Consider the following 12,503-nt stretch of genomic DNA (forward strand, 5'->3'; position numbering starts at 1 on the left):
GGAAGAGAAATGGGGAGAGGATGAGTCTGCAGAGCCCGCAGGGCCTGGGGCCACATTAGGAGCCTGGGTCTCTCGCTTAGGAGCAGTGGAAGGTAACTGCAAGGTCTTACAGGCAGAAGGTGATCAGATTTAGGGCACAGAGAGTGCTCTTTGGGTGCAACGTGTGTAACAGATTGAGTAAGGACAGAGGGGAGGCAGGGAGACCCATGAGAGGCCCCCGCAGTAACCAGGGCAAGAGAGGCAGTGACCTGGAGCAGGATGGAGAGGGGCAGGGAGGAGAAGAGGGCAGGTGGAGAGGTCCTCGTAGCTGGACCTGCGGGAGGTAAGAGAGGTAGACTGACAGTGCTGGTGCTGACCGAGGCACCGACATGAGGAGGAAGCACGGCACTGGGGGACTCTGCGTCCACCATGTTGAGTTCCAGTTGAGTTCCTTTTTTTTTTATACATCCAAGGGGAGAGGCCTCGTGGACATGGTCCCCGAAGCACGAGTATGGGCGGCATCTCCCCCAGACCACGTGCTGCACGAGGTGAAGGAAGGGCTGACTGAGAAGGTCACTGGCACCAGGCAGCACCAAGGCCTCTAGTGACACAAAGGATAGGGTAGACGGAGAGGAGCTACTGAGTTTGAGCAGATGGAACTTTATAACTGACTGACAGAAGGAGTGAGAGTGGAGCTAGGGTCAAGAACGAGAAGTTTATAAATAAAAATTTCGTTCAAGTTATGATACAGGATTCTGAGATTCTTTAATTCATGGGCTTGGCGACCCACTCGGTTAAAACTATTTCCACCCTCTACCAATAAAACAGACACCTTAGATTTCTGTGACTCTCACCATGTACTTTTAGGTACTTTCCTCATCTGAATTTCAAAACAACCCACTAAGTTAAATTGGGAGATGTCTGACTTCCTTAAGGGAAAAATTATACTGTGTTTATCTTTCCTTCTCTGGGAACCTTCACTGTGTCTTCATTACAGCAGGCACTCAATAAACATTTGTCCACTTTTATAGGCGGGACCCCAAGTCTAGAAAGGCTGATAGGAAACAGACAGGCCGGAGCTGGCCAGGATCTGGGGCTTGAAAACCACTGTTCACCGTTCTTCTCACTGACACTCCCCAGAACCACCAACTAAGCAGTCAAGAGCTTAGATTTTGGAAATTTTTTTGTTTCTTTTTTCTTATTATTTTTTTAATATACAAGCAACCATGACCATTTTTACTCGTTGGGGCTATACCTCATCCACCTAAAATCTCAAATGATGATAAATCCATCATGCTAAAGAGAATCTTTCAAGACAAACTAAAGAGATGAACAGTGACACAGGAGGGACATTCAGGAAAGACGGCAAATAGAGGTGGCAGCTGTATTTTCTGAACAAAAAGTTAGAGCACATCACCTGAGATCGTCTGAGAACAGGGCAGAAGAACTAAAATCTGCACTGACACTGGACACACAGAATCCGTGCACAACATTCTTAAAATTTCCCTTCTCCAATAAGGAAGGAAAAGGTCAGAAAGATCATGCATCACATCCGTCCAGACTCCTTTTCCATGTCGTGATGGCTCACTCCTGTCCCTGCCCATCTGCCCAGCTACTATTGGGAGGTGGGCGGGCAGGCCCTGTGGCAGGGGCTCAATCGCCAAGTTCTGGGGGCTGAGAGGGCAGCCAGGGGTCTTCGGGCAGGTGGTGCCAGAACCAAGGTTGGACCACACCCCTTCCTCTTCCACCACCTGCCTCCCGGAGGAGACGGGCAAGTCACTCCAGAGCAGATGGGTGCTTACATTTTAGAATGAGTGATGGGAAGAGTGTGGGCAATCTCCACTCTAAAGGCTCTAACTAACCTGATTCTCAACCCATGGGATGATCTAGAAGGAAGTTTCTGAGAGGAAGAAAGGGTTGTTTGTCCTCGGGTGAGGCCAGGTCTTACTCACGCACAAACCTCTGGTCCTGGCACACATTCGCCAAGGCCCATTCGCCATTGGCAAATGGAGAACCCAACTTCTGAACTCTCTCCCAGACTTTTAATCCCCAAACCCTCACACTTCACCAGCAGATGAAGGTCAGAACTGTGCCTGACATCTAGGTCGCATCTCCTAATCAGACGTTCTGACTGACCCCAGGAAGCGCAGTGCTGCCAGAAACGGGCGCCATTGCACAGCTGCTTGGGAAGCAGGTCATGCCCCGATAAGCATGTTAATTAGGAGACTAAAATGTCAGGTGTAGTTTCCCTGATTGGCTTACCCAAGGGGAAAGAAAGTTTTGTCGTAAGAAAAGAGTGAAGGAGGAAAACTAACAACCAACTTGTCTGTTTCCAGAATATTGATCGGCGCCAGAGGCAGCACAGAGACAGTGGCAAAGATGTCCCATCTCTATTTCCAGCACTTCCCTTCCCCAGCCAACCTCCCCTTGAGACCTCTGTGCCCCACCCCTTCCAACCTTCTCCCCTGACTCCAGGTCATTTATTGTCTCCTCTTTCAGGAGGAGCTGCATTCTCTTTGGTTATTGCTCTCGGGCTCATACTACTTCATTACTGAACTGTGTCCCAGCTACTCTTCTTCCTGCATCACGTTCGCTTTCTCAACAGCCCCTCGAGGTGTGCACAATCATCACCGCCACTTTAGAGACAGGAAACCAAGCCCAGGGAGATAAGTAACTGCCTGAATCGCAGGACTGGTGTGGGATCCCCACCCTGACAGCCGGCCTCTGGGTGGGTTGTGCTCACCCACCCAAGGCTGCAAAGATCAGCAGGAGACCACTGCTTTACCTATCGGCAGGAAGTCCAGCGCTTCCAGTGAGGGACTGCTGGGCTCCTAACGACCACGCATCCTATTTCCTTGTCCACAAGCCACCCACAGCCTGTTGGGGCAGCCCTGTCCCAAGGGTGACAGAGGATCTTCTCCCACGCAACTCTGCTTGTTGCCAACATCAGATCCATGACTCGCTTTACTTCTGCTTCTCAGCCTCCACATGTTATGACCATGGTTACCTCTCCAAAGACCATCTCATCAGCTCAGACCATCCTTCCACAGGAACATATCCCAAACACGAGGAGTCTTTTTGTTAAGACAAGCACACCAGTATAGCCACATGTCTCTCAAGCATTTCCTTACCAGATGTAAAAGGCAGTTTCTTCTTTGCTGAGAGGTAAAAAGACCCCTTTGCTTCAAATTCACCTTCCAGCCTCTGATCTCTTCCTGTCAGCCTAACTTGAAACAATTTTAAAATCGTCCTTGGAGGACCAGGGATGGCTGCCCTGCCCTTCATCCAATCTTGAATAATCTGTCTAGTTTGTAAAGAGGATGAAGATGTAAACTATACCCTGTCCATCAGAACATGTAGGAGAGAGAGTGGAGCTGGCAGAGCTAAGCCATGCTATCCTCCCACCTTAACATCAACGGAGAGAAGGCGTGTTGATGACAACACTGACTCATAAGTCACATTCTTTTGCCTTTTTATGGGACAACCAAATATACAAAAGTCATTTTTTTTGTAAAGAATAGCATCAAATTCTTGTCAATTAATAGCTGATCTATTAAGGTTTAAGCTGAGATCTGGTGAAATCTTGCCCCAGAGAATGCCAAATTATAAATTAATCTGATAACAGAGGCAGAAATGTCAATCTATCTTCTAGTGCATCATGCCTTGTGAGAAACAGCAAGAATACTAACATAAAGCTGTATTATCTGCACCATATATCTTTCATCCAATTGAAGCAGCAAGAGAAGAAAAAGGGAAAGCCACCCAGATAAGACAATGATGTCCTGTAACCCACGCTGCAGCAGGGAGATGCTCACGTCCCAGAGGACAGCCACGAAGCTCCACAGGAAAACAAACTCTGAATGCAAAGAAGATCCACCCTGATAACGCCTTCCTTCTCTCCTGGGAAGTCAGCCAGAGCAAGAGGAGATGCCCAGTTGGATGGTTTCTCCTCATCAGAAATGCTGACTGCTCACACTGCACGGTCATGTCCCTCCACGGATGGCCCTGATGCAGAGAACGGTTGATATGGAGTGTCTGGCTCCAGAGGTTCCCAGAAAAACTGCACTGTCCTTGGCTGCCCACACTGGCATGAGGGCGCCTTTGGAAGAGTCTTTCGAATGACCAGAATCCTCTTCCCAGCACTTTCATGGAGGCACTCATCATCCTTTCAGCTGCAGCTGAGCCCCAGGACCCCAGGCGAGGGAGCAGTCAGGGTCTGCCTACAAGCACCCTCGCCTCATGCTGGGAATGAGCCCTTGGGTAACAGGACACGATGACACTGACGTCCTGGTGGAGGAAGAAGGCTCCAAAGCAGCTGTGCAGTGCAGGAACCATGGGTAATGACACAGACACATATACACACATACATATGCATACATACATACACACACACATGCACACATGCACACCTATTTACACATACACATGCATATATACACATGCACACATAAACACACATACACGCACACATTTACACATACACATGCACACATCCACACACCTATACACATACACACATATACACATGCACACATATACATATACACACATATACACATGCGCATACACACTCACACATATATACACATACACACATTCACATGAACACACATATACATGCACACACATACACATGCACACACATGAACACATATACACACGCACATACATACACACATACAACAAACACATACACATGCACCCATATACACATACAGATGCACACGTATACACACGAACACATACACACATACATACACACATGAACACACACACAAATACACATGAACACATATAACACATATACACATGCACGGATATACAGAGACACACCCAGACTACACATACAACACACACATTCACATAACATACACACATGCACATATACACACAACACATATAAACACACAGACACACATGCACAACACAGCAATGTTTCCCATGGAAGGGAAAAATCCACAACACAGGGTTTTTGACAATTAGAGTAAGTAATAGCTTGGTATAATGGTTTGCATCACAAATCTCACCTTTGCTTTAATAGCACAGAGCTGTGCCCTCAGCAGGACATACTGTTCAAGTTCTTCTCTGCCCTTCTCTGCAAAACATGATTCTAAAGACACACACCCACTAGGAGTTCCAGTTCTAAGAAAAGGACCATGAGGACAGAGATGAACACATGGAGCACACCATCTAGGTGAAGAGGTCAGAAGGGGGCAGACGCGTCTTAATAAAAAAAGACCTCAAGAAAAGTGAGTCAATGTTTGGTGCAAGCTTCAAGTGTCAGCTGCTGAGGACTTCTCTAAAAACAAAGGTGAGAATATCCTCTACAGTTAAAAAGAGTCTTAAATTTTAATTTGGTTTTGAAACATGGTCTGTGGTTTGAGCTCAAAATCAAATATTTTCTGCCCAACTCTGGTATGCAACTACTTCTCACTGATGAAATTTGCTGTCTGCAGTGTAGCAACAACTCACACGCTGGTGGATTGAATTTTATCTGCAGTCTAGAGGTGTGAGCTCTGCAGAATCAGCAGGAGAGATTGATTCTGGCTTGGACGCAGCCCCTTCCCCACTGTGAACAAGCACTGAAATATGATGGACTTCTGAACTAATGAAGAAACACCTGAACAAGTAAGTGTACACTACAAAGCAAAAGCAAAATTATATATAGATATGGGTGTTCACATATCTGCACACACATGCAAACACATGTAGACACACATACACATGCACACAGGCATGTGTGCGGCCAGCCAGAAATATTTTTCGCTTGGAAGCACCAATTCCATTACTCGAAGAAAACACAACATTTTTACAAAGCATAGTGTGAAATGTCAGATTCATTAGTGAGATGACCTGAAAAATGGGGCCGACCACTTGTCACTTGCTGGGTACATGATGCTGAATTCTGTCCCTCGTTACATTCCGATCAAAATGAGAGGAAGGACTGAACACTGTTGCTGTGAGGCATGTTTTTCCCTCTGAAGGATGACTCACATCCTGATACTCGGACTACCTTGGTGTGAAATAGATGAAACTTTTGGAGTTTTAACAGGCATGGAGCCAGCATTCAGCGCAGACTCCAGTCCTACCCACTGCTCAGCCAACAGCGTCTGCCCAGGCTTTGCTCCTCCAGCGCCCCCACTGCTTCACCTGAAGACAACGCCGCTTCAACAACCCTGTGGTCTGAGCAGCAGTGACGAGGCCAAGACCCAAGAGCTGGGAAGGGCTTGGTCTCAGGTTGTTTTGTGGAGAACTGCCCTCACGCTCAGCTTCTCAGCTCACAACACTGGGTAAGAGGGACAGGCCGGCTCCTGGCTGCTCTCCCACACCTGCAATAGCAGAGACGCCTTTCCTCGTGTCCCCGGTGAAGACAGGCAAAAATAACAGCATTCCCCACTCCAGTGAGGTGCACGGATCTCAGCCACCAGGAGGTAACAACCAGGGCCCCTACTCACTCATTGTCCGTCACAATGTAGCCGGACTCCTCCTCAGAAGACTGGACTTCCAGTCGCAGGCCTTCGCCGGGGCGTCCCTGAGCTCCTGCTCGGAGGTGCTGGCCCTCCTTCCAGGCCCCCGGAATCCGGCGTTGGAATTCCCCAAACCTGTCGACCCTGGGCCTCTCCAAGAGCTCTTTAACGTAGGTCTGACTCCTTACATTCTCCACCCCAGCACTCTCCTCTTCCGAAGACAGGGAGGCCTCTGGGTTCTCTGATTTCTTAATCTCTGTTTTGAAGGACTCCGCAAGAGCGGGGGCTCCAGGCGAGAATTGAGACCCAGGATCCTGCAGGGAGTCCCCGAGGTTGAGGCTCAAACGATTGACCTAGCAGAAAGGAAACTCATGTGAGATGATGTCTAGGAGAAAGACCGTCAACTTATACGATGGAAGGGTCATTTGTGACAAAGTCATCCACATCGGATAATAGCAGCAATGTGAAATGAAACAGTTGATGAAGGCAAAGCTTTTACAGCCTGTATTTAGAATTATATCTAGACGAGAAATTTTCAACAAAATGGAGGAGGGCACTATGTATCACAACCACCTAACAGTGTGTTCTCTCTCTGTCAGTCTCTGTCTGCCTGTCTCTCTATCACAAACACACACACACTCCTTCAAGCCTGATTTTGTACCGTCAGTGTAGGTCTTTGGCATCTATATTTTAAAAAATAGCCCATGTGATTCTGAGACCCCATCCTGCCCCAATAGAAACAATGAACACCTAATGGTAACAACAAGAATGATTATTTGCATTTACTCAGTTCTCATAATGCACAAAGGCTCAGCACTATATGCCTCATATGCGTGAGTCCTCACAATAACCCTGTGAGTCAGGAACTGTCATACCTCCCCCAGGTCACAGGGAAATTGAGGCACCAGGGTTGAACAGTCACCGGGATAATTGCATCCTAACAACATCTATGGGATCTTTGGTCCTCACATGCCAATACTCACCCCATCCTGATCCCCGTTTCCCGGACAAGAGGGTCCTCAGAACCACTTAACTGACATCCCGACTGATGAATATTATCTTACAACACTCAGTGCTGATTACATATCAGGCACTGTGCTCACTACTCTGTGAAAATTCCCATTTAATTATTACCCTAACCCATGAGTTCTGTACTAGTTTTATGTCTAATTTGTAGAGTTTGGGGCTTATAGAGGTTAATAATTTGCACAAGATCACAGAGGTAGTGACTGGCAGATCCAGAATCTTAATTCAGGTCTAATTGATGTTAAAGATGCCATCACTGGGCTACATTGCCCTCACAGACACCCAGCATTGCTTCTTAAGAAAACAAATGTTCTCTCCTGCTGCTGGTACATAATGAAGCAGAGTGTGCCAAGGACGCCTTTTTTTTTTTTTAATTGATGTCATTATAGTTTATAACATTGTGCAATTTTAGTTGTACATTATTGTTTGTCAGTCACCATATAAATGTACCCCTTCACCCCTTGTGCCCAACTCCCAGCCCCCTTCCCCCTCGTAACCACCAAACTGTTCTCTCTGTCCGTGTGTTAGTTTATCTTCCACATATGAGTGAAATCATGCAGTGTTTGTCTTTCTCTGGCTTATTTCACTAAACATAATACCCTCCAGGTCCATCCATGTTGTTGCAAATGTGAGGATTTTGTCTTTTTTTTTATGGCTGAGTGGTATTCATTGTATATATATACCACATCTTCTTTATCCAATCATCAGTCGAGGGACACTTGGGTTGCTTCCACTTCTTGGCTATGGTGAATAATGCTGCAATGAACATAGGGGTGCATAAGCCTCTTTGGATTGTTGATTTCAGGTTCGTTGGATAGATTCCCAGTAGTGGGATAGCTGGATCATAAGGTATTTCTATTTTTAATTTTTTGAGGATTCTCTATACTGTTTTCCATAGAGGCTGCACCAGTTTGCATTCCCACCATCAGTGAATGAGGGTTCCCATTTCTCCACAATCTCTCCAACAATTGTTATTTTTTGTCTTGGTGATTATAGCCATTCTAATGGGTGTAAGGTGATATCTTAGTGTAGTTTTGATTTGCATTTCCCTGATGATTAGTGATGTTGAGCATCTTTTCATGTGCCTATTGGCCATCTGTATATCTTCCTTGGAAAAATGTCTGTTCATATCCTCTGCCCATTTTTTGATCAGGTTGTTTGTTTTTATGTTGTTCACTTGTGTGAGTTCTTTCTATATTACGGAGATTAACTCCTTGTTGGATATATGCTTTGCAAATACTTTCTCCCAGCAGGTAGGTTGTCTTTTCATTTTGATCCTGGTTTCCTTTGCCTTGCAGAAGCTCTTTGGTCTGATGAAGTCCCACTTGTTTATTGTTTCTTTTGCTTCCCTTGTCTGAGTAGACATGGAATTCGAAAAGATCCCTCTATGACCGATGTCAAAGAGTATACTGCCTATGTTTTCTTCCAGGAGTTTTATAGTTTCAGGTCTTGCCTTCAAGTCTTTGATACATTTTGAGTTACTTTTTGTGTATGGTGAAAGAAAATGGTCTACTTTCATTCTTTTGCCTGTGGCTGTCCAGTTTTGCCAGCACCATTTATTGAAGAGACTTTCCTTTCTCCGTTGTATGCTCTTAGCTCCTTTGTCGAAGATTAGCTGTCCAGAGATGTGTGGTTTTATTTCTGGGCTTTCGATTCTCTTCCATTGATCTGTGTGTCTGTTTCTGTACCAGTACCATGCTATTTTAATTATTATAGCTTTGTAGTATATTTTGAAGTCAGGGGTTGTGATGCCTCCAACTTTGTTCTTTTTGCTCAGGATTGCTTTAGCTATTTGGGGTCTTTTGTTGCCCAAAATGAATTTTAGAATTCTTTGTTCTATTTCCGTGAAGAATGTCCTTGGGATTCTAATTGAGATTGCGGTGAATCTGTAGATTGCTTTAGGTAGTATGGACATTTTAACTATGTTTATTCTTCCAATCCATGTGCATGGGATATCTTTCCATTTCTCTATGTCATCATGGATTTCTTTCAATAATGTCTTATAGTTTTCATTGTATAGGTCTTTCACCTCCTTGGTTAAATTTATTCCTAGATATTTTATTCTTTTTGTTGCGATTGTAAATGGGATTGTCTTCTTGATTTCTCTTTCTGTTAGCTTGTTATTAGAGTATAGAAATGCAACTGATTTTTGCAGTTGATTTTGTACCCTGCAACTTTGCTGTCATTATTGATTATTTCTAATAGTTTTCCAATGGATTCTTTAGGGTTTTCTATATATAAAATCATGTCGTCTGCAAAAAGCAAGAGTTTCACTTTGTTGCCTGTTTGGATTCCTTTTACTCCTTTTCTTGCCTAATTGCTCTGGCCAAAACCTCCAGTACTATGTTGAATACGAGTGGTGAGAGTGGGCACCTTTGTCTTGTTCCTGTTCTCAGAAGAATGGCTTTCAGTTTTTTTCCATTGAGTATGATGTTGGCTGTGGGTTTGTCACATATGGGCTTTATTATGTTGAGGTACTTTCCTTCTATACCCATTTTGTTGAGAGTTTTTATCACAAATGGATGTTGGATCTTGTCAAATGCCTTCTCTGCATCTACTGAGATGATCACGTGGTTTTCATTCCTCATTTTGTTAATATGGTGTATCACACTGATTGATTTGCGGATGTTGAACCATCCCTGTGTCCCTGATATAAATCCCATTTGATCATGGTGTATGGATCTTTTTAATGTATTGCTGTATTCGGTTTGCCAATGTTTTGTTGAGGATTTTTGCATCTATGTTCATCAGCGATATTGGCCTGTAATTTTCCTTCCTTGTATTGTCCTTGTCTGGCTTTGGTATCAGGGTGATGTTGGCCTCGTAGAATGTGTTAGAAAGTGTTCCATCTTCCTCTATTTTTTGGAATAGTTTGAGAAGGATGGGTATTAAATCTTCTTTGAATGTTTGGTAAAATTCTCCATAGAAGCCATCTGGTCCTGGACTTTTATTTTTGGGGAGGTTTTTGATTACTGTTTCAATCTCTTTACTTGTGATTGGTCTATTCAGATTCTCTATTTCTTCTTGATTCAGTTTTGGGAGGTTGTATGAGTCTAAGAATTTATCCATTTCTTCCAGATTGTCCAATTTGTTGGCATATAGTTTTTCATGGTATTCTCTTATAATTCTTTGTATTTCTGTGGTATCCATTGTAATTTCTCCTCTTTCATTTCTAATTGTATTTATTTGAGCCTTCTCTCTTTTTTTCCTTAATGAATGTGGCTAAGGGTTTGTCAATTTTGTTTATCTTCTCAAAGAACAAGCTCTTTGTTTCACTGATCCTTTCTACTTTCTTTTGGTTTCAATTTCATTTATTTCTTCTCTAATTTGTATTATTTTCCTCCTTCTGCTGACTTTGGGCTTTGTTTGTTCTTCTTTTTCTAGTTCTGTTAGGTGTAATTTAAAGTTGCTCATTTGGAATTTTTCTTGTTTGTTAAGTTGGCCTGTATTGCTATGAGTTTCCCTCTCAGGACCGCTTTTGCTGCATCCCATATGAGTTGGTATGGTGTATTTTCATTTTCATTTGTCTCCAGATATTTTTTGATTTCTCTTTTAATTTCTTCAATGATTTATTGGTTGTTCAGTAGCATGTTGTTTAGTCTCCACACCTTTGTCATTTTCCCTACTTTTTTCTTGTAGTTGATTTCTATTTTCATAACGTTACAGTTGGAAAAGATGCTTGTTATGATTTCAACCTTCTTAAATTTTATAGAGGCTTGCCTTGTTTCCCAACACATGGTCTATCCTTGAGAATGTTCCATGTGCGTTTGTGAAGAATGTGTAATCTGCTGTGTTTGGATGGAGTGTTTTATATATAGCTAGTAAGTCCACTGCATCCAGTTTTTTGTTTAAGTCCACTATTTCCTTAGTGACATTCTGTCTGGATGATCTATCCATTGATGTAAGTGGGGTGTTAAGATCCCCTACTATTACTGTGTTGTTGTTGGTATCTCCTTTTAGGATTATTAGTAGTTGCTTTATGTACTTTGGTGTTCCTGTGTTGGGTGCATATATGTTTATAAGTGATATGTCTTCTTGGTGGAGTGTCTCTTTTATCATTATATATTGCCCCACTTTGTCTCTCATTAACCGTTTTATCCTGAAGTCTACTTTGTCTAATATAAGTATGGCAACACCTGCTTTCTTTCGTTTGCTGTTAGCTTGGAGTATTGTCTTCCGTCTTTTCACTCTGAGCCTGTGTTTGTCTTTAGAGCTGAGATGTGTTTCCTAGAGGCAGCGTATTATTGGGTCTTGCTTTTTAACCCATCCTGCCACTCTGTGTCTTTTGATTGTGGAATTCAAACCATTTACATTTAGAATGATTATTGATATATGAGGGCTTAATGTTGCTATTTTATCGCTCACTTTCCTGTTCTTTTGCATTCCTTTGTTTCTCATCCCATGTGTTTTGGACTACCAACTCACTTTGGTAGTTCTCTATGATGGTTTCCTTAGTTTTCTTTTTCTTTACCATATGTGTCTCTGTTCTGATTATTTGTTTAGTGGTTACCATGAGGTTTGCATAAAAAAAATCTCATGGATGAGACAGTCCATTTTCTGATGGCCTCTTATTTCCTTAGACTAAATCGATTCCATCCCTTCTCTCTTCCCCTTCTAAGTTATTATTGTCAGAACTTATTCCATCTTGTGCTGTGAGTTTGTGTTTAAAGTGATGAAGTTATATTTATTTTTGGTGTTTTCCCTCCCTTAATGTTTGACGTTATAATTAAGTGTTTGCTAATCTATTCTGATAGAGAGTTATAATTTTTCCAGTGTTGTCTACCTATTTTTCTCCTTGCTCAAAGCTTTGGATCCCCTTTCTATTTTTTTTTTTTTTTCAGGCATAAGGGCCTTCTTGAGCATTTCTTGTAGTGGGGTTCTTGTGGCAATGAACTCCCTCAATTTTTGTTTATCTGGGATGGTTATTATTTCTCCATCATATCTGAAGGATATTTCCGCTGGATAGAGTATTCTTGGCTGAAAGTTTTTGTTTTTCAGAATTTGGAATATGTCATTCCACTCTCTCCTAGC

General features: G+C 43.2%; 1 protein-coding gene across 1 annotated transcript in view; it reads right to left on the reverse strand.

The window, feature by feature from the left end:
* The window catches only part of PTPRN2 (protein tyrosine phosphatase receptor type N2), a 911,136-nt gene that overhangs the window by 544,834 nt on the left and 353,799 nt on the right, over positions 1-12,503 (reverse strand). Inside the window, exon 9 of the mRNA XM_058535313.1 lies at positions 6,435-6,799. Coding sequence (XP_058391296.1) covers positions 6,435-6,799 — 365 coding nt within the window. The remainder of the gene's footprint in view (positions 1-6,434; positions 6,800-12,503) is intronic.

Source organism: Diceros bicornis, chromosome 3, assembly GCF_020826845.1.
Source record: "Diceros bicornis minor isolate mBicDic1 chromosome 3, mDicBic1.mat.cur, whole genome shotgun sequence".
NCBI lineage: Eukaryota > Metazoa > Chordata > Mammalia > Perissodactyla > Rhinocerotidae > Diceros > Diceros bicornis.